The 20,414-nt window shown below is 39.6% G+C and overlaps 2 protein-coding genes across 4 annotated transcripts in view; one reads left to right on the top strand and one right to left on the bottom strand.

The window, feature by feature from the left end:
- The window catches only part of LOC135466740 (protein jagged-1-like), a 100,968-nt gene that overhangs the window by 10,147 nt on the left and 70,407 nt on the right, over positions 1–20,414 (bottom strand). For all 3 annotated transcript variants that reach the window (XM_064744400.1, XM_064744401.1, XM_064744402.1), the window contains 8 exons: positions 20,181–20,300; positions 18,864–19,091; positions 18,518–18,564; positions 17,864–18,188; positions 15,864–16,022; positions 15,340–15,453; positions 14,946–15,059; positions 13,479–13,592 (listed from right to left, as the gene is read on the bottom strand). In XM_064744400.1, coding sequence (XP_064600470.1) covers positions 13,479–13,592; positions 14,946–15,059; positions 15,340–15,453; positions 15,864–16,022; positions 17,864–18,188; positions 18,518–18,564; positions 18,864–19,091; positions 20,181–20,300 — 1,221 coding nt within the window. The remainder of the gene's footprint in view (positions 1–13,478; positions 13,593–14,945; positions 15,060–15,339; positions 15,454–15,863; positions 16,023–17,863; positions 18,189–18,517; positions 18,565–18,863; positions 19,092–20,180; positions 20,301–20,414) is intronic.
- On the top strand, positions 4,348–5,796 carry LOC135468281 (uncharacterized). The gene is made up of 2 exons (XM_064746442.1): positions 4,348–4,792; positions 5,467–5,796. The coding sequence occupies exons 1-2, from the start codon at positions 4,673–4,675 to the stop codon at positions 5,794–5,796; spliced, it is 450 nt and encodes a 149-aa protein (XP_064602512.1). The 5' UTR covers positions 4,348–4,672.

The following is a 20,414-nucleotide window of genomic DNA, read 5'->3' as shown; positions in this document are numbered from 1 at the left end:
TGTCAAGGTTGACTGTGTTGATACTTACGTGTCTGGCATGTGTTACCCTGGGTAGAGTTTGTCAAGGTTGACTGTGTTGATACTTACATGTCTGGCATGTGTTACCCTGGGTAGAGTTTGTCAAGGTTGACCGTGATGATACTTACGTGTCTGGCATGTGTTACCCTGGGTAGAGTTTGTCAAGGTTGACCCTGTTGATACTTACGTGTCTGGCATGTGTTACCCTGGGTAGAGTTTGTCAAGGTTGACCGTGTTGATACTTACGTGTCTGGCATGTGTTACCCTGGGTAGAGTTTGTCAAGGTTGACCGTGTTCATACTTACGTGTCTGGCATGTGTTACCCTGGGTAGAGTTTGTCAAGGTTGACTGTGTTCATACTTACGTGTCTGGCATGTGTTACCCTGGGTAGAGTTTGTCAAGGTCAACCGTGTTGATACTTACGTGTCTGGCATGTGTTACCCTGGGTAGAGTTTGTCAAGGTTGACCGTGTTCATACTTACGTGTCTGGCATGTGTTACCCTGGGTAGAGTTTGTCAAGGTTGACTGTGTTGATACTTACGTGTCTGGCATGTGTTACCCTGGGTAGAGTTTGTCAAGGTTGACCGTGTTGATACTTACGTGTCTGGCATGTGTTACCCTGGGTAGAGTTTGTCAAGGTCAACCGTGTTGATACTTACGTGTCTGGCATGTGTTACCCTGGGTTGAGTTTGTCAAGGTTGACCGTGTTCATACTTACGTGTCTGGCATGTGTTACCCTGGGTAGAGTTTGTCAAGGTTGACTGTGTTGATACTTACGTGTCTGGCATGTGTTACCCTGGGTAGAGTTTGTCAAGGTTGACCGTGTTCATACTTACGTGTCTGGCATGTGTTACCCTGGGTAGAGTTTGTCAAGGTTGACCGTGTTCATACTTACGTGTCTGGCATGTGTTACCCTGGGTAGAGTTTGTCAAGGTTGACTGTGTTGATACTTACGTGTCTGGCATGTGTTACCCTGGGTAGAGTTTGTCAAGGTTGACCGTGTTGATACTTACGTGTCTGGCATGTGTTACCCTGGGTAGAGTTTGTCAAGGTTGACCGTGTTGATACTTACGTGTCTGGCATGTGTTACCCTGGGTAGAGTTTGTCAAGGTTGACCGTGTTCATACTTACGTGTCTGGCATGTGTTACCCTGGGTAGAGTTTGTCAAGGTTGACTGTGTTCATACTTACGTGTCTGGCATGTGTTACCCTGGGTAGAGTTTGTCAAGGTTGACTGTGTTGATACTCACGTGTCTGGCATGTGTTACCCTGGGTAGAGTTTGTCAAGGTCAACCGTGTTGATACTTACGTGTCTGGCATGTGTTACCCTGGGTAGAGTTTGTCAAGGTCAACCGTGTTGATACTTACAGTACAACAAAAAAGTGACCACTATGAACACGCTTGTCGTATGGGTACCACACGGCTATTACACGCGTGTGGAATGCATTACGTCAGGCAGACAGGCACTGCCTGGCAGGCTTTGCCTGCTTGAACAACACGGCTACGATATGCGTGTGGAGAAAACCACACGGATACCACACGCGTGTGATTATCGTCGTTTTAAATGTCGTTATTACAAATAAAACTGTAATAAAAAATACCTATATGTGGTTTGTTTTGTTTTCTTTTCATGAGCAGTTTTTATTGCGATGTAAATCGTGTATTAAAAGTGGAAAACGTTGTTTTATTATGACACGCTATCTACTGTACGTTGCTGTCGGTCGGTCGGCCGCGCACTTTTCAAATTTCTGCCGAACTTGACACATCCACTGAGAGAACTACACTCTACGTTTACCAAACATACAAGATGTCAGAATCAGGTAAAGTTGTTGTCAGTGATGCAAAAAGTGACGTAATGTTGTAAAAAGTGACGTAGTGGTTTTTTTTTCTGTATTTGCTAATACGTTGCAGGACCAGTAAAAGTTTTTGTAAGCTCCGATCTAGTGTGCCGAAACTGCCGGTGTAAAAGTGTAAGCCCAGAGGCTTGCACAGCGTAATGCCTTCAATCAGTATTCAATTAATTTAGTGACACAGATATATTTAAAATCAAACTAATTCTTTGAATACGAACCAGCAATTGCCTACGAGCGTGTGTATTTACCTTGTGCCATATATGGTACATTTAATCCTGAAAAAATACTGGAAATAAACCTTCACGGGTACCGCAGCTTCTCGCCGCCATTTACGTTCAAAATGAACTTCATCCGACTCGGTTCTCTTTTTTCAAAGCCGTTCAGATACAAACACAAATTACTCATTATGATAACAACTGCATGTATAATTCTGGACTCGTCACTCTCTCTTCCTTCGAGCAATTGAAAACAACTTACGGGTTTTCTGCACAAGCACATTTAGGCCCCGTCTTCTGATAACATGATCTTAAATTACAAATACAGCAGGGTGGGCAATCTCGCATAACCTTATGCTGACATCCAACATGTACAAAATAACCTAAACTTTAAAGTAAAATGGTATAAATAAATATCGCAGCGCTGGTCTTCAAGTGGCCTACAGTACCTTTTTGTTTTTTTTAGCAGTTCACGGTCGAATGTAGGTTAAAAAGGGAGACAATTTTGTCTATTCTTTCAAAATAACCTGCTGAAGCAAACTGGTTGCATAAATTTTATTTATTTATTTATTTATATCACTGGTGTTTTACCCCATACTCAAGAATATTGTATGCATAAAAGCAAGTTTGCCTATTGAGACAAGTTTCTATAAGCGTTGCCTTAGGAACAAAACCACCAGTACATTTCTATATATTCATAAAAATTTTGCATTATATTACGATTTCAGTTGTGTATTTATTGATTATTGATACATGTATATGTACTATAAAACCCCTTTCTCACTGCTGTCACATCACAGGTTATATAAAAGTAAAGTAAAATGTTCTGAACTGGCAGTGTACAACACAAAATTATTTCCAATGCAACGAGGAAATCATCATCATAAAAAAAAACAATTTTTTTCATGTTTTTTTTTTTCACAGTAGCACCGCCCGCCAGTTTTTGAAGCAGCTGGCAGCAGAGGAGAAGGAAAATGGTATGTTCATATCGGCCTACTAAAATAGCATTCAGCATTTATTTCAACCGTAGTTTTTTTTTTTTTTTTGCCATGCTCAATAATGTGATTATATAATTTGTATTATTGATGGTCTTAATATTTCTACATCCATTTTAAAATTAATTTTCAATAGACTGCCATACATCTTAATAATTTTTTCTAAATCTATTTTCTCTATTTCAGAATACCTTATTCTATTCGACGAGGACGGCAAGACAACTAGAATGTCAAAAAAAAAGTTTTCTGTGCCGTCCTCGGAGATTAAAATCTCCTCTGTCTGCCACCTGCTTCATGGCGGGCGAAAGTATCTGGTGGAGATCCTGGCAATTGGAGGTAAATATATCATTCTTATACATAAGTAAAATGTCATTCTCTTTATGTCAGATTATTACAATAAACATTCTCCATATTTTATAAAAATAATAACCTGGGCCAAATCTTCTCTTTTCAATGTGTAGCACCAGAAGAACTGGACATTATAGATCAGGCCTGGCCCCAAACCCACAGGGGCCAGGCCATTACAAAGTCCCTGGAGTCCCGACATGGGGCTCCAGGGGGATATATCTCCATATGGCCAGAGGGCAAGGTATCAAAAGCTCTGTTCAAGATTTGTTTAAGTTGTTCTTTATAAACATCCTTGTTTCTTTCTGTTAGTAGACTCTTTGCTGCTGTTACTGGGTTACTTTATGTTTGGTTAGAATGTTTTTGAATAAAGTTATTCAGGTTGATTGATTTGTATTCACTTGTATGTTCTGAACCGAAGTATCGCCTTAACACTCTTATATCACGGATTAAAATATTGTTTACTACAAACGTTCACTAAATGTTCAATGCAGATTATATAAAATGAAGGTAATGCTATGCAATACACAGGATTATGAATTTCAGAAGTGTTCTCTAGATGGTTAAATGTTATTACAATGCAATGCAAATAATAGCAAATAATACTTGTAGTAACCTTTTATTTGGTTAAAATTTGCTTTTTTTTTTTTTGCAGTTGATGGAAGAAATTGATTTTTCTGCCTTGGGGGAAGAGTGGGGGGATTTGGGGGATTTGGGGTATTTAGGTTTTGTTAATGTATCTGGTGAGGGGATTAGTGAGGACATTTTAGAAGGGGTTAGTGTAGCTGGGGGTGGTGGGGGGGGTAGTAATCAAGTGTTGGTGGGGGTGGGAGTGAAGGTGTAGCGGGGGAATCTAGTGTAGGCAGTAGTGGGGAAAAAACAGGGAAGGGAGTAGATCGGGGGAAGGGAAAGGGGAAAGGGAAAGGGAAAAGAAGGATGGCACACGAACTGGAAAGTGGGAGTAAAGCAAAGGTAAGGTTCAGTTTTAAGTGCTTGTAAACAAAAAGGCTGTGGTAATATTATCTGGAAATGACCTTTGTATTATTCCCATATAACTTGTCTGTAAATGTGTATTGAAACATGTCATGGTAAATGTAATCTCACACTAATGATATCAGTAAAAGCAGTCCTGCTGTATACAGAAATAGTCAACACCTGTATCAAGAATATCAAAGCATGCTGTTGTGAAATGCAAGTCCATTTTTATTAATTGCATAAAGTATGTAACTAATTATGTCATAGTAATCATGTCATATTTTATTCTGTTTCAGATGGTTGTATTGAGGGATGGGGATTCGGGAAGGGATGACAGGGCGGAGGGCCACAGAGTCCCCGACTTTGTGGACCTGACATCAAACAACGACCTGGTAAGAACTGTAGACATCTTACACATTTATACAATTTTAGGAAATAAATCAGTACTTCTGTGATTGTAAAACGCACAGACTATTTCACATATCACTAAGAATAGGCTTCCAGGTGATAAACTGAAATGGAATGAGTATGTATATTCAGGATGTTAATTACATAAATATCAATGTAACATTATTGTTCATGATTAGGGCAATATTAGATTAGAATATATTTGCCATGCCCCCAAATGAGGTTGCTTCACAAAAATAGTTTATCATGCACCTAGTTATCATGTAGACCTTTTTGAAAACAAGAATTATTTTCAAACAACCAATCTTCATGCTAAATATTATACGCATTTACACAAATAAATTGACGAGCATAATGAGAAAAACTCATCAAATATCTATAGCACTGAAACAAGAAGTTAATTAACAATATTTTTTATTATTATTCAGAAATCAGCGATGTGTGCGTGCCTGTGTTTTATTACAGGAGATGTCAGCGATGTGTTTTTTGTGTGCGTGTCTGTGTTCATTACAGGAAATGTGATAACATTTGTCTGCATGTAATAATCAAGCAGTACATCATAAACACTCAGAGATGTCATAACATATGAGGTACTGCATGATTATCACACGAAGAGTCCACATTTTTGCCTGATTTATTTCTTTCTTTCTGTTAACAGGTTGATGCTTTCAAGACTGGCCAGGTCGTTGTTCGACATGAATCTGCTCCTCAACAGAGGGATTGCTGTCGGCACTGCCACGCGATCCCTCTGTTGCCGGACCAGATTCGAGAGATTGTTCGGCAGGAACTGGTTTCCTACACAGAAGAACTACACCGGAGGTTTGAGGGCATGCTGAAGCAACAGCTGGCTGAAATACTGCCAGGGTTGCTGGAGAGACAGGGAGAAGGCAGAGTCCTTGCCTCCCCACCTGTCTCCTCCTCAGCTGCCACCCCACTGCCTTCCACCCCTCCAGAGATGCCATCTACTGTTGGGGTGGGTGTTGCTTAACAGCATTTAAGGCTTGGTGCGCACAAGGATGATTGCCATTTTATGCATGACTTGTGCGTCATCCCGGATAGTGTGGTGGCAATGGTTGAGGAAAAATCTGCAGGAAATCCACAGATTTTTGCCTCGACCTTGACCGTGGCACTATTCCGGGGGGAGGAGCTGTCTGGTAGGGCTGTTGAAGGCTCAAAGCAAGGGAAGGCAGCTTTGAGCCCTCGACACCTGAATGCCATCAAACAAAAGGTGTTTGATGTGCACTCAGTGCCCCCGTCACAAAGACAGGAGAAGTGGCACAAATGTAAAACTGCCATTAACTGCAAACTTAGGAACCTCCTTAGAAAATCCTAGTTTGCAGTTAATGCAGTTTTGCATTTTCTGCCACCTTTTCTGTTTTTGTGCGGTGATAATCAGAATTATCTGCCAAGCTGCTCCTTTTTCCAACCCTAATGTCATTTTGGTTTCCTCTTAAGCTGCTGGAGTTTACCACATAAAAATGTGGTAGATTCTATAAAAATAAATGGTATATTTCAATTCCCTCCAACAAGTTGGTTCCCTCAATAAGTTATTTTCCTCCATGAAATTGGTTTCCTATTGGTCAAGGTATTGCTGAAAAAATGCTGTCTTGGCCAATTCTTGCCTTACAGTCTCTGTCCTCCGCCCTGTCCAAAAAAAAAAAAAAAGGGGGGTGGGGGGTGGGGGGTGGGGGTGGGGGAATAATGTTATTGTTTAATTTATTATTATATAAGATTTGTATATAACTGAAATTTTTATTTAAACAGTATTTATAATAGTGCAATAAAATATTTATAACTAATTGTAAAATATTTAAATATATAAATAAATTGTTCAACTTTTCATTTTGTTGTTTTGAATAAATTATAAATGTTACAAGATTGAGTGAACTTTACTGTGTTTCTTCACGTTATGGCCACATTTAAAAAAAGTACACTATTTAAAACATGGTCTTTTTGCTATATTCCCCCAATCAACATCTATATGCATGTAGTTCAACATCTATTTCTGTACTTTTTGGGGTTGAAATACAGTGTGTAGAAATCAACATGAACTGACCTAAGACGTGTACTTTATTTAACTGTGGTTTTGTCTTTTAGTGTTTTCATATCAGTATTTTCAAATTCCAATGAATGCATATCTTACTGCGGCTGCGCCCAACATCAGTGATTGCAAGTTAATTCCTACGTCTTCTCCATTGCCTCCAGAGTGCTCTTAACAGTTTATGCTGGAATTTGGCAATGTATCTTGTCCTGCCTTTCAAAGCGTTAAGCATGTTATAACTTGGTGAACCTAGAAGGAAAATCTAGTTCTGGACTGAACCAGTCCCTGGAACCTGGATGGTAGATTTATTGCAGAATCATATAAAGGAGGGTCACTAATACATTTTTACATGGTTCCTTGTGCCAGTTTACACTCTATGAAGTGTCTAGCAGCTTGGTGATAGTCAGCTGATGACATGCATTAGAACATCCCTTCAGGCCAGGTTTCCTATCACCATAATGTTGTATTACTTAGTGTAAAGAATGTTGACAGGTGGAACATAACAGCCCAGAAGTTAATGCAGCGAAGAAAATCCAAAAGTTTAATGTTAGTGAGTGAGTGAGGTGAGATAAGAACACACAAACAAACAAACAGCTGAACGTGAAAGAATACTTTTTCAACCAACAATTTATTCCAAGCAACAAGTTATGATTCACTATACAAACTACATAAATGTTCCACTTGGTAGTCCATGCATGTTAAAAACGCAGCTGTCCTGTTATTAATTATTGACAACTCGTGTTGCTTAGAGTGAAAAATATTCCCCCGCACCAAAAAACCGAAAGTGTCTCTTCCAGGAAAAAGCGTAGGGATTACAAATATATTTCCACAATTACATGTAAATCAGATTTATGATGAAAAGTCTTCTCACAGTTAATGTTCATACCCTGTGTGCTGCACTGTCTGAAAAGAGATGAAATGTACGAAGTATTAATTTATTGGATCAAAGTTTTGTGTTGACCTTTAATGGAAATATATACAGAATACATGTGGTGATTGCATCAACTTTGCTGCAGATGCAATTTATCAAACAGGTAGTTGATAAAACAAGAAGTTTAAAAAAAGGATGTAGTGAAAACTTTAAAACTGAAACTAAATCTAAACTAAACTTTAAATCTTGAGACTACAAGTACCTTTGTACTATTGCCTTCTGTCCGAAAAGATACAAAGATACTGACATATGAAGAAGACATACATAAAGACAATCTGAGATGTGTCTGGTTCACTGAGAAAATATTGTACTCAATCAATAAGCAGATGCTGCCCCATTACGTTCTATGACCCGAGGAATAACTTTTCGTGAATGATCTATGAACCGTCTGCAGAGCTGTGGCGTGATACTGCGCCAACAGTCTACAATACCGTCTATAAGCTGATCCTTTGTCTGCGGCTTGTGTTTCTTTGCCAGGTTTGCCTTCAACATTGCCCATACCATCTCTATGGGACTGAGGTCTGGAGATTCGGGTGGTGTCCTCCAGTGGTTGATTCCATGAGACTTCATAAATTCTATAATAATATATGTAAAATTCGATGTCTTGAGAAATATATAAAAATACATTATAAAGGTTTATATATATATATATATAGAATAGAATAGATTTTCTTTCCTAGATAAGAACAAAACAGTCGAAACTGCAGTCAAAATACGCAGGTGTAGAAAGTCACTTCCTTTTTATTCCATCATTTCTCCACGTCAAAGAAATCTTACTTTCATATATATTATATATAACCAGCATTTGTTTACAGCAGAAGTTAATTTTTACAGTTCTTACTTGTATAAAGGAGAAATACTACAACTTTATTCACTGATAAAAGTGATATTTCACATAGTTATATATCACAGTTTTTTTAATTGCACTCGCAACAATAAGTCATACAAGACAAGGTGTTACAAAGACTTTGTATAAATGGTTTATTTCTTCACCTTTTGTGCTTCTACTAGTGTGTTTAGGGTCGTTGTCCTGGATGAATCTGTGCCCTTCTGGATAAGTCTGTCACAAATAATTTACAAAAAAAAATAAGACCTGCATTCATAATTCGTTTTGATAATGAATATGATTAATAAAATAATGTTATAGAACAAAATTCAAAATCACCGATAGTACTAAAATCTGGCCACTTCAGCTGAACATGTATATGCTGTTTAATGTTACATACAAGAACAGTTTTGATTTATTTGCTTTTTTGTACTTCAAACCTGATTCACATAGATGACATATGCATATGCCCATTGTAGCTCGTTTCACAAGCTTGCAATTATTATTATACTTCATGTGATTTATGACGAAAAACCAAAATTTGTAAACCTGTTTGATGAAAGGAATTAATATGTCTTCCAAAATCTTCTGGTAGCCAATGCTGTCCATGATTCCCGTGAAAATGCGAATCTTTGTGACTCCTCTGTATGAAATTCCAGCCCAAACATGCACCTGTGAATGACATACATGAAACAGACTAGTTTTATATATATATAATATATATATATGTCCTTATTTATTACTTCCAATATCTATATAAACTTGAGTTTCACGCAAAACAACCTGTAAATTATTAATTCCAGTACATGACGTCTGGTGTTTAATGAGAAGGCAAGTGTAGGAAATTTAATTTGTTCATATCGGTTCATACATGAGTGGTTACTCGTAAAATGTGGCATCCCCAGTTGTAAGGATTTTCACTGTTACATAAATAGTACGCCCTCGGACTGATGTCATACTTTGAAAGGATGCTTGGGCTTCCACACTTTTGCGATGATGGTCTTTTCCTCCTTGTGTATAAATCGCATCCTTCCACTTCTCATAACTTCTATGGATGCCTCATCTGAAAAGATACAATCTTGAAATTCCTCATTATTAGAATAGCACATTAAACAGTATGTCAACCTTTTGACCTGGTTTTCTCGTCTTACCATTTGGCAGTACCTGAAAAGAAAAAAAAAATTTTAGTCTTACTAGTTTTTTTTTGTATGGTTGATAACCAACTCTAAGTTCTAGCTTGAACTTTAAATTGACGTGTTGTTCCATATACGAAATGTACATGTAACCATTTAGAATCACCAGTATCCTCTGAAAGTAACTAGTAAAATAATAATATGGAAAACTTTACTGCATAGTTTTTATGAGACAGTTTATATATAATTGCCCAGTCACAATAAAAATTCATAAATTTCCATCTTTACCTGGTTTGCTTCTTACACCATCCAAGTTTGCGGACATGCAAACAAATGCATTCCGAGCTGACCTGTATCCGGAAAACATCCAGCATCCTCTGCTGAAGCTCTGCCATGGTTATGTCCCGATTGCATCGGATCCAGTGGTCGAGAGCATCGCCATGAGCCACCTTCAGCCACCTTGGATGGCCTCCCAGATCTGTGCCCATCTGCTAAGCTATGAGATGTTCTGTAAAAAAAATGTCAGTTCATTGAGCACATGAAATAAACTAGTATACCTGCAACAAATTGCCAAACTTCTTAAAATAATGTTTAAAGATGTACATATACTTTGACAATAGCACAATCTCAGATGTATTTTATTTTATTAATGTTTTACACCATACTCCAGAATATTTCACTTATAAGTCGGCGACCAACGTTACAGTTGGGGGAAACCCATGATTATATGCATGTTCACGTATATCCGGAGAGAAAGTCATTGTGAGTTGGACTTGAACTCACAGCGACCACACTGGTGAGAGGAACCTGGGTCACTGAGTTGCGCTGCACTCATGTGTTAACCACCTCAGCCCCAATTATTTTCAGCTTAGCTATTTACTGTATGTCTGATATTGTGTATTTATGATGCATGTAGACATGGTAATCTGAAGGATTATGAAGAATTAAATTGATAAGAAAAAATTGTAGTCCTAAATATTTCACCAGTATTCTGGGCGCACAGTTTAGGGGTTCTTTTTTTTTTAGTCAACAGTGTGTTTAATATTTTTTCAGGTGCACCTGGAATTTTTTATTTGTCAGAGAACCAGTTTAACACGACTATTTAATATTTTTGTTGTTGTTGTTGTCAATGTGATAGTTTGAAAGTGAGTGCGGAATATAAAATGCAACCATTTTACCAGTGCAAATGTTATTCATGCCAAGCGTCTAATATTCGTGTACGTTTTGTGTGTGCGTTTGAAATAAATATGTACCTAAATTATTTGGAAAGAAAAACCTGAAAACTTCACTATATGTACATGTACGTCATGACACATCGACAGTTTCGGCCAAGAGATCGAGGGTCGCGACCTCTGACAGCGCCGGCAGATGCCATCGCTCTGAACATCGCTCGGTAGGTCTGCTAGTGAAGCATTCAAGCAGGAGGCCGACTGGAATCAAGCTGAGCGATTATCGTGAGTTTTATCTGCTTTAAACATTAGGTGTTTCAACAGGGCTATTCGAATTTTCCACATGCTATAGGAAATCTCCACGGATCAGCTGGTTGCAGAGGTGGGTAAGCAAATTATACTGTGGTATAAAGACTTCATTAGCATGGAGAATGTTTCCACCACAGAAAGTGTTTGGCCATTTATTCTTCACATAATTATATAATCGTTACGCTTATTAGTTTTACATCTGGAATTACATTGGTGGACGCATTGACTAAGCCAATGTTGTTTTTTTTTAGACACATTTACCAACATCATGTATGTGAGGTATAGCAGTTTCGTTCACAGGTGAACCAACAACTTCTACATTTATGACTTAATCTCGAGGCAATCCCGCGAACAAACACACCCGACTGCATGAGACGCCCCAGGAAACAACATAATCATTTACGTGAACTCTTCTTTTTGTGTGTGTCAGTGTGTGTGTGGAGGTGACAAAGCCTAAACATTTAACTTCGGTCAAGCTTACCTGTACCGTTTGCCAAACAGGCATATGGCCTTCAAGGATGGGAGAAGTCGCACACCCGCCTGCTTCAGTCCGTCTCTAATCTTTGTTGGTGATCAGTTGAAAAGCGGCCCAAGAACAAACGCGATGAGAAACCGTACACGGTAGGAAATCTTGTGAAGCTGCGTGTCGTTCGCCATGTTGCCTTTTTTCTTCTGCCGGATTACAGTACAACCTGTCAGTAGTCCTGCCGAAAACTAACCACACGGCTATCACACGCGTGTGGTTGATACCACACGCGTGGGGAACGCGCACCGTAAGATCTGTTGTGTGGTCAATATGCTGTGTTTCAGAGCAAACCACACGCGTGTGATACTCGTGTGGAATGCATTCCAACTGCGGTAGTAATGCGTGTGGTATGGTGGTCACTTTTTTGTTGTACTGTACGTGTCTGGCATGTGTTACCCTGGGTAGAGTTTGTCAAGGTTGACCCTGTTGATACTTACGTGTCTGGCATGTGTTACCCTGGGTAGAGTTTGTCAAGGTTGACCGTGTTGATACTTACGTGTCTGGCATGTGTTACCCTGGGTAGAGTTTGTCAAGGTTGACTGTGTTGATACTCACGTGTCTGGCATGTGTTACCCTGGGTAGAGTTTGTCAAGGTCGACCCTGTTGATACTTACGTGTCTGGCATGTGTTACCCTGGGTAGAGTTTGTCAAGGTCGACCCTGTTGATACTTACGTGTCTGGCATGTGTTACCCTGGGTAGAGTTTGTCAAGGTTGATCGTGTTCATACTTACGTGTCTGGCATGTGTTACCCTGGGTAGAGTTTGTCAAGGTTGACCGTGTTGATACTTACGTGTCTGGCATGTGTTACCCTGGGTAGAGTTTGTCAAGGTTGACTGTGTTGATACTTATGTGTCTGGCATGTGTTACCCTGGGTAGAGTTTGTCAAGGTTGACCCTGTTGATACTTACGTGTCTGGCATGTGTTACCCTGGGTAGAGTTTGTCAAGGTTGACAGTGTTGATACTTACGTGTCTGGCATGTGTTACCCTGGGTAGAGTTTGTCAAGGTTGACCGTGTTGATACTCACGTGTCTGGCATGTGTTACCCTGGGTGGAGTTTGTCAAGGTTGACTGTGTTGATACTCACGTGTCTGGCATGTGTTACCCTGGGTAGAGTTTGTCAAGGTTGACCGTGTTGATACTCACGTGTCTGGCATGTGTTACCCTGGGTAGAGTTTGTCAAGGTTGACCCTGTTGATACTCACGTGTCTGGCATGTGTTACCCTGGGTAGAGTTTGTCAAGGTTGACCCTGTTGATACTTACGTGTCTGGCATGTGTTACCCTGGGTAGAGTTTGTCAAGGTTGACTGTGTTGGTACTTACGTGTCTGGCATGTGTTACCCTGGGTAGAGTTTGTCAAGGTTGACCCTGTTGATACTTACGTGTCTGGCATGTGTTACCCTGGGTAGAGTTTGTCAAGGTTGACCGTGTTGATACTTACGTGTCTGGCATGTGTTACCCTGGGTAGAGTTTGTCAAGGTTGACAGTGTTGATACTTACGTGTCTGGCATGTGTTACTCTGGGTAGAGTTTGTCAAGGTTGACCGTGTTGATACTTACGTGTCTGGCATGTGTTACCCTGGGTAGAGTTTGTCAAGGTCGACCCTGTTGATACTTACGTGTCTGGCATTTGTTACCCTGGGTAGAGTTTGTCAAGGTTGACCCTGTTGATACTTAAGTGTCTGGCATGTGTTACCCTGGGTAGAGTTTGTCAAGGTTGACTGTGTTGATACTTACGTGTCTGGCATGTGGTGCCCGTCCATCCTGAAGCACAGTGACAGATAAAGGTGTTCCCCTGGTCCATGCACCGACCATTGTTAGCACAGGTGCCTCCATCACAGTTAGATGTCCCTGGGGAAACATTTACATACTTTGTAAAAACAAGCATGAATAAAAGAAATAGGGAGGACACAAACTGGTTCATTCCGGCTAGTTTGATTGGAATTGTAAATGATATTCAAGAATATTTCACTAATACAATGACAGGTAGGATCATGGTGGGTAGGAAAACGGGCAGAGCCCAGGGAAAACTCACAACCATCTGCAGGTTCACAGGCTACACTCACAGGTGAAAGTTACACTCACAATTTTATGTACAATGTACAAGTCAGCTGGCCGTACAGAGAGAAAATGTCCTGGCTAACTTTGTAACTTTGTAACTATAAAAGTACTCCAGTCCCCATTAAACTATGTTGGCAGAAATGTATCAGTTTACCAGACCCAAAAGTCAGATACAGCTGCATCAGCAGGACTGTTACAAACTTGTTTTATCAGAATAAATACTCTGACAGTACTATATTACTAGCAAAATACAGTGACTGAACTGCATCAGTATCAAGACTGTGACTGAACTGCATCAGTATCAAGACTGTGAAACTGCATCAGTATCAAGACTGTGACTGAACTGCATCAGTATCAAGACTGTGAAACTGCATCAGTATCAAGGCTGTGACTGAACTGCATCAGTATCAAGACTGTGAAACTGCATCAGTATCAAGACTGTGAAACTGCATCAGTATCAAGACTGTGACTGAACTGCATCAGTATCAAGACTGTGAAACTGCATCAGTATCAAGACTGTGACTGAACTGCATCAGTATCAAGACTGTGAAATTGCATCAGTATCAAGACTGTGACTGAACTGCATCAGTATCAAGACTGTGAAATTGCATCAGTATCAAGACTGTGACTGAACTGCATCAGTATCAAGGCTGTGACTGAACTGCATCAGTATCAAGACTGTGACTGAATTGCATCAGTATCAAGGCTGTGACTGAACTGCATCAGTATCAAGACTGTGACTGAACTGCATCAGTATCAAGACTGTGACTGAACTGCATCAGTATCAAGGCTGTGAAACTGCATCAGTATCAAGGCTGTGACTGAACTGCATCAGTATCAAGACTGTGACTGAATTGCATCAGTATCAAGGCTGTGACTGAACTGCATCAGTATCAAGACTGTGACTGAACTGCATCAGTATCAAGACTGTGACTGAACTGCATCAGAATCAAGACTGTGACTGAACTGCATCAGTATCAAGACTGTGACTGAATTGCATCAGTATCAAGACTGTGACTGAACTGCATTATATCAATACTGTTAAAACACTGCATTTCTGTGACAAAACTATGTAAGTGGTAGTACTGTAACTACGTGTATGATAATTTTCATGGTAAAAATCTGAGGGAGATGTGTACTCACTCAGACTACATGTTTTTCCTTTCCAATCATCTTTACACTGGCATCTGAAATCTCCTACCAGGTCTGTACACACGCCTCCATTCCTACAGGGCTTGGTAATACAGTCATCATGATCTGAAGAAAAACATCACATGTCATCTCTTCAGCATTTTTGAAAACATTATCGTAAAACATTATTTCTAGATTTAGAACTAGAGTTTTAGTACAAAAGCCAAGTGCCTGAGAATATAATTTCTTTGGAAAATGAACAGGGTTTGGTCCTTTGGATAAAGAAATTAAGACAGAAGAAAAACAAAAACAAACATCAGTATAAACTTGTATTTAATTTTTTGCAAAGTCTTAAATCTGCAATTTACTCAATAGTACTGCTAGAACATTGACATAGATAACTTACTGATGTTACAGACAGGCCCTTCCCAGCCCTCTGTACAGAGACACTGGAACGAGGACACCTTATCTATACAGGTCCCCTGGTTGTGACACGGCTCACTTGCACAGTCATTGATATCTACAAGGCACACAGACATGGTTATGAAGACATCAGCTTTATTCATGGGCAGTATAAATCTATATCTTCTGTCCAGTTTAACAACTTGTTTTAATTATTTCAGAATTACATGTAGATAAAACTGTCATCAAGACTGTTTAAAGAGTTAATAACTCAAAGGACAAATATCAAAACATCATAAATGAACAAGTATTTCCTTTTTTTATACAGGTTTTTTTACAATTACTTGCATTGTAGACCATCCTGAAACACTTCCTAGAGAAACAATTAATGCAACTTGATAATTTCACTTTACAACGGGTTCTAAAGAGACATAGTCATGTTAGGCATTTATATTTATCTTTGATAAAACAGAGCTACACTAATGCTGCATACTGGAGTAGAGAGAGACCATGACCCGACTGACTTACTATCGTGACAATGGCTGCCTGTGTACCCAGCATCACAGCTACAGTGGTACCGACTCCCAGGTTCACTTATACAGGTACCGTGTTGACCGCACACTTTAGAAGAAACAAACCGACCATCTGTCTCATTGGCCCCAACAAAGGTCAGACAGCTGTCTATATCTGTTATACATAAAAAGTGAATTGGAAATATGTCAAAATTTAAAGTCCTCTGTTTCTGCGTTTTGCGTCCAGTAAACAGACCCATTCCCCTGGAAAAGCTACCAAAAATTCCCCCTCAGGCACATAAAAAAGTGAAATGAAAAAAAGGTTTTTTCAATCACCAGCGGAATATTTGAATCCTTTAAAAAATATGTTGAAGGTAATAAATAGTTAAAGCACCAAATGTGCGAGATGATGTACCCTGAGAGGTCAGAAAGGTCAATAACGGGTGCGCATGTGTACCACGAAAACAATCGCTCCATGTGTAAAATGTCAGTGAGGTTCCTGCAATTGCGTAGCCCGAAAATCCTATCTAAGAATGTCTTATATTTACTCACAGACGGAGACCACTGCCATCCTTAGCCCTAACGATGTGTGCACCTGATTATGATATTATATTTGTATTCAGCTACCCTATCGGCAAAGCTCTCTCAATACGCAATACGTAATATCCAAATCAACTTAACACATGGTCTGTTTGCAAGCTAAGACATTATGCACCTTTCTCAACCGTAGACACTGACCTTTATCTGATATTTCCTCAGATAATCTTAGTCGAACGCCAAAATAGGGTCTGTTATGAGCTACTCACTACGTGATGCCGTCTATCTGACTGACCTAAGTAGATACGTCAATCACAATGACATCTAGTATTGAGAATCTGACATCATGTAAAAATATATCACAAGGTCATTTAAGTATTCCAGTCTGCAGAACAGTTCAGTACGCAAAAATGGGGAATGATGTTGGTTTGAAAGCTTATTGTAGAGTGAAGTAGAAGTATGAAGTGCCAGATGCTTTTTAAATGAAAAGATATTGATGCTGTGACTGCCAGTTTTTTTTTTCACCACCAAAACGTTAACCACAGATGCGCACGCCACATGCGAAAAAAGCGAGATATAGTGTGGAATTACCACTCGTATCTGCCACAGAATGAGATAAAATTGTCCAGAGGACAACAAAGCTGTCGGCGAATGTACCTCTTTAGACTTTTGCCGTAAGTGTTTTATCATATTTTTGTTCCACCAAATAAGTCAGCACGAGGCTCTGTTCCCATATACATATTTTGCTATGGATAGCTTCTCAGCTGAGAAATAGATCTTACCCAATTTTAAAAGTTCACAGCCATTTCTTGGCTGGGAATTGCCCCTCATATTCGCCATGGAGTGAGATAAAAACTGTCCGCAAGACCGCAAAGCTACCAGCAAATGTAATTCACCTGAATTTACCTAAGTTTTGGGACATATTTTCGTTGCACCGGCTTGCTCATCTGCAGGCTCTGATACAACACAGGAATTTTACTACAGATTTCGTTAATTACACCTTATCAAAAGACTCAAAATTGGAGGGGGTACACCACCCTCTTGCTCTCTGCCCACCCCTCTACCACCAACCCTCTGCCTCCAACAGACTGAAAATTTATTTCTTGGCAGAATTCCTGTCTGTGTTTATCACTTGAATTTGAAATCTGTTCAAAAATGTTCTCATCTAAATCTGTTAAACATAAAGTCCTCTGTGTATATCAGCTTGAATTGGAAATCTGAGTCTTGTCCACTATTCAATCTTAATTTACTCGCACATTCACCATAACATTGTACTGTCTCAGGCCTGTTTGCTTATGTCAAGGGGAGACAATTCTGAACAAGCAGACTGAAACATTATGAAGTGAATACATGCCACATATGTTCATGTATTTCTCTTTGGATACTGAACACCTGCTCTTCAAAATGATTTGATTCACACAAAAATGCTAATATCACTTAGAACTGAACATCTGTAGACACATCTGAGGCACTTGTTACCTTGGCATGTCTCAGTCTGACAAAGTGGCTTGCTCTGGGAGCAATTCTTCCCCGCATACCCCTTCCTGCAGTGACAGAAGTAGTCCCCTGGCAGGTTGAAACAAGTAGACCCCATCATACAGGGGTTAGGATTACATCGGTCCACGTCGATCTCACAGTTCTGTCCTGTGTAACCATAGTGACAAATACACTGGTAACCGGCGACTATGTCATGGCACTGGCCGCCATTTTGACACGGGTTGCTACTGCACTCGTCGATGTTGGTCTCACAGTCCTTGCCTGTGTAACCCGGCAGGCAGGCACACATGTAACCACTGACCAGGTCCTGATTACCAACAATGAATGACATCAGAAATATAAATACACACATATATATATATACATGTACACATATATACATAACATGCCAAAATATTTAAATTCGACCAAAAGATGTGGAGACTTTTTAACCATTAAATGTGCTATATGAAAAGCATCAGTTCTCCATATGAAATGTACACATTTTATTTATTTAATTCATACATTTTGGCAATTTATGTGACTAAACATCCCTGTTTGAAGTCATGAGAAATAGTGTCTGTGAAACTGGCATCTATGGCTGGTTTTACACCAGACTGATGAGAAAGAGTGGACATTATATGTGAAGTCACGTACCACACAGGTTGAGCCATGTTGACACTGTCCTGAACAGTCATTTACGTCTGGAAAAACAAGTAAACTGTTTTTAGAGATCTAATCATTACTTTTTCTTGAATAACTACAAAGTTTGTCAAATGAACATAGTATCTATTCTGAACACATAAACGTATAAGCACTTAATGGATGATCTGAAACGCTGTACAAACCACAAGTTGCAGACTTTAATCCTCCCAAAACTGAAATTTGATAAATCTAAACTTGAACTCGGAGTATATGTAAAACAGGATACAACACACTGTGATATCAAAGAAAGGAAAATCAAAACCACGCGATTTTTCCCCTTGTTAGATGTAAGACTTACTAATATCACAAAGCTTGCCAGTCCAGCCTGCCTGACATTTACAGAGGTAACCTCCAACCAGATTCTGACACGCATAGGCATTGACGCAGGGGCTTCCATGACACTCATCTGCATCCAGCTGACAGTGGGGTCCCTGCCATCCAGGTGTACACTGACATGTGTAGCCGTTAACCTTGTCCAGACAACTCCCACCATGCTGACATGGGTTTGACTCACACTCGTTTATACCTGATGAGTAATGTGACAGGTAAATCAAAGTTTGTAATCAAGACACACCCATTTATGCCTTAAAAGCAAGGGCATAGATAAACCAAAGTTTGTAATCAAGGCTCACACTCGTTTACACCTTAAGGGCATGGGCATAGGTAAACCAAAGTTTGTAATCAAGACTCACACTCGTTTACACCTTAAGGGCAAGGGCGTAGGTAAACCAAAGTTTGTAATCAAGGCTCACACTCGTTTACACCTTAAGGGCAAGGGCATAGGTAAACCAAAGTTTGCAATCAAGGCTCACACTCATTTACACCTTAAGGGCAAGGGCATAGGTAAACCAAAGTTTTAATCAAGACTCACATTCGTTTACACCTTAAGGGCAAGGGCATAGGTAAACCACAGTTTGTAATCAAGGCTCACACTCGTTTACACCTTAAGGGCAAGGGCATAGGTAAACCACAGTTTGTAATCAAGGCTCACACTCGTTTACACCTTAAGGGCAAGGGCATAGGTAAACCAAAGTTTGTAATCAAGACTCACACTCGTTTACACCTTAAGGGCAAGGGCATAGGTTAACCACAGTTTGTAATCAAGACTCACACTCGTTTACACCTTAAGGGCAAGGGCATAGGTAAACCAAAGTTTGTAATCAAGGCTCACACTCATTTATAATTTAAGAGCAAGGGCATAGGTAAACCAAAGCTTTAATCAAGTCTTTCACTCAAACGACAAGAAAAAACTATGCTGGTAATCAAGACCCACAATAATTATACCCTATAAACAACCCACAGGAAAACCAATGCTTGCTATCACTTCTATTGAAGTCAAAAGATAGCCTTTTATACTACCATCAACAAAGCAATCTGGTGACCTGTACTAAGTACATTCTGGGGGTACTGACAAACTGTAAACACCTCCATAAGATATCACTTGTTCCTATTTCATCAAAAAACAATATGTTGGCTTCAAAGGCCAGGTTCTCCTGTCAAAGGAAAGGGAGGTAATCATGTAAGGTCATATCAATGACAATATCATTAAAATCAACAACAGCTGACGTCCTAATGTATCTGTGAGGGTGGGAGAATGGTACTGGGGATCACTTACTGTCACTACAGGTGCGACCAGTCCAGCCAGGCTTACAATGACAAACAAAGTCCCCGCTGACCTCAATACACGTGCCCTCATTATGACATGGATTACTTGTACCCGAACACGCATGTTTTGCTGGAAAACAAACAAACAAAACCATATTTGAACTTCTCTACACTTCTGTTTTACAAAATGTCTTCCTTTCATTTTCCCAAGAATTCTGCTTTACAAAATGTGATGATTTCAAGT

The sequence above is a fragment of the Liolophura sinensis genome, chromosome 6 (assembly GCF_032854445.1).
Source record: "Liolophura sinensis isolate JHLJ2023 chromosome 6, CUHK_Ljap_v2, whole genome shotgun sequence".
NCBI classification, from domain to species: domain Eukaryota; kingdom Metazoa; phylum Mollusca; class Polyplacophora; order Chitonida; family Chitonidae; genus Liolophura; species Liolophura sinensis.
The sequence above is the reverse complement of the archived record's forward strand: the minus strand, read 5'-3'. Positions and strand labels throughout refer to the sequence as shown.

Excerpts from the sequence above, each read along its gene's own strand:
- LOC135468281 (XM_064746442.1), top strand. The coding sequence starts at position 4,673 with ATGTCATATTTTATTCTGTTTCAGATGGTTGTATTGAGGGATGGGGAT. Across the intron at positions 4,793-5,466 it reads TGACATCAAACAACGACCTG|GTTGATGCTTTCAAGACTGG; the intron begins GTAAGAACTGTA and ends TTCTGTTAACAG.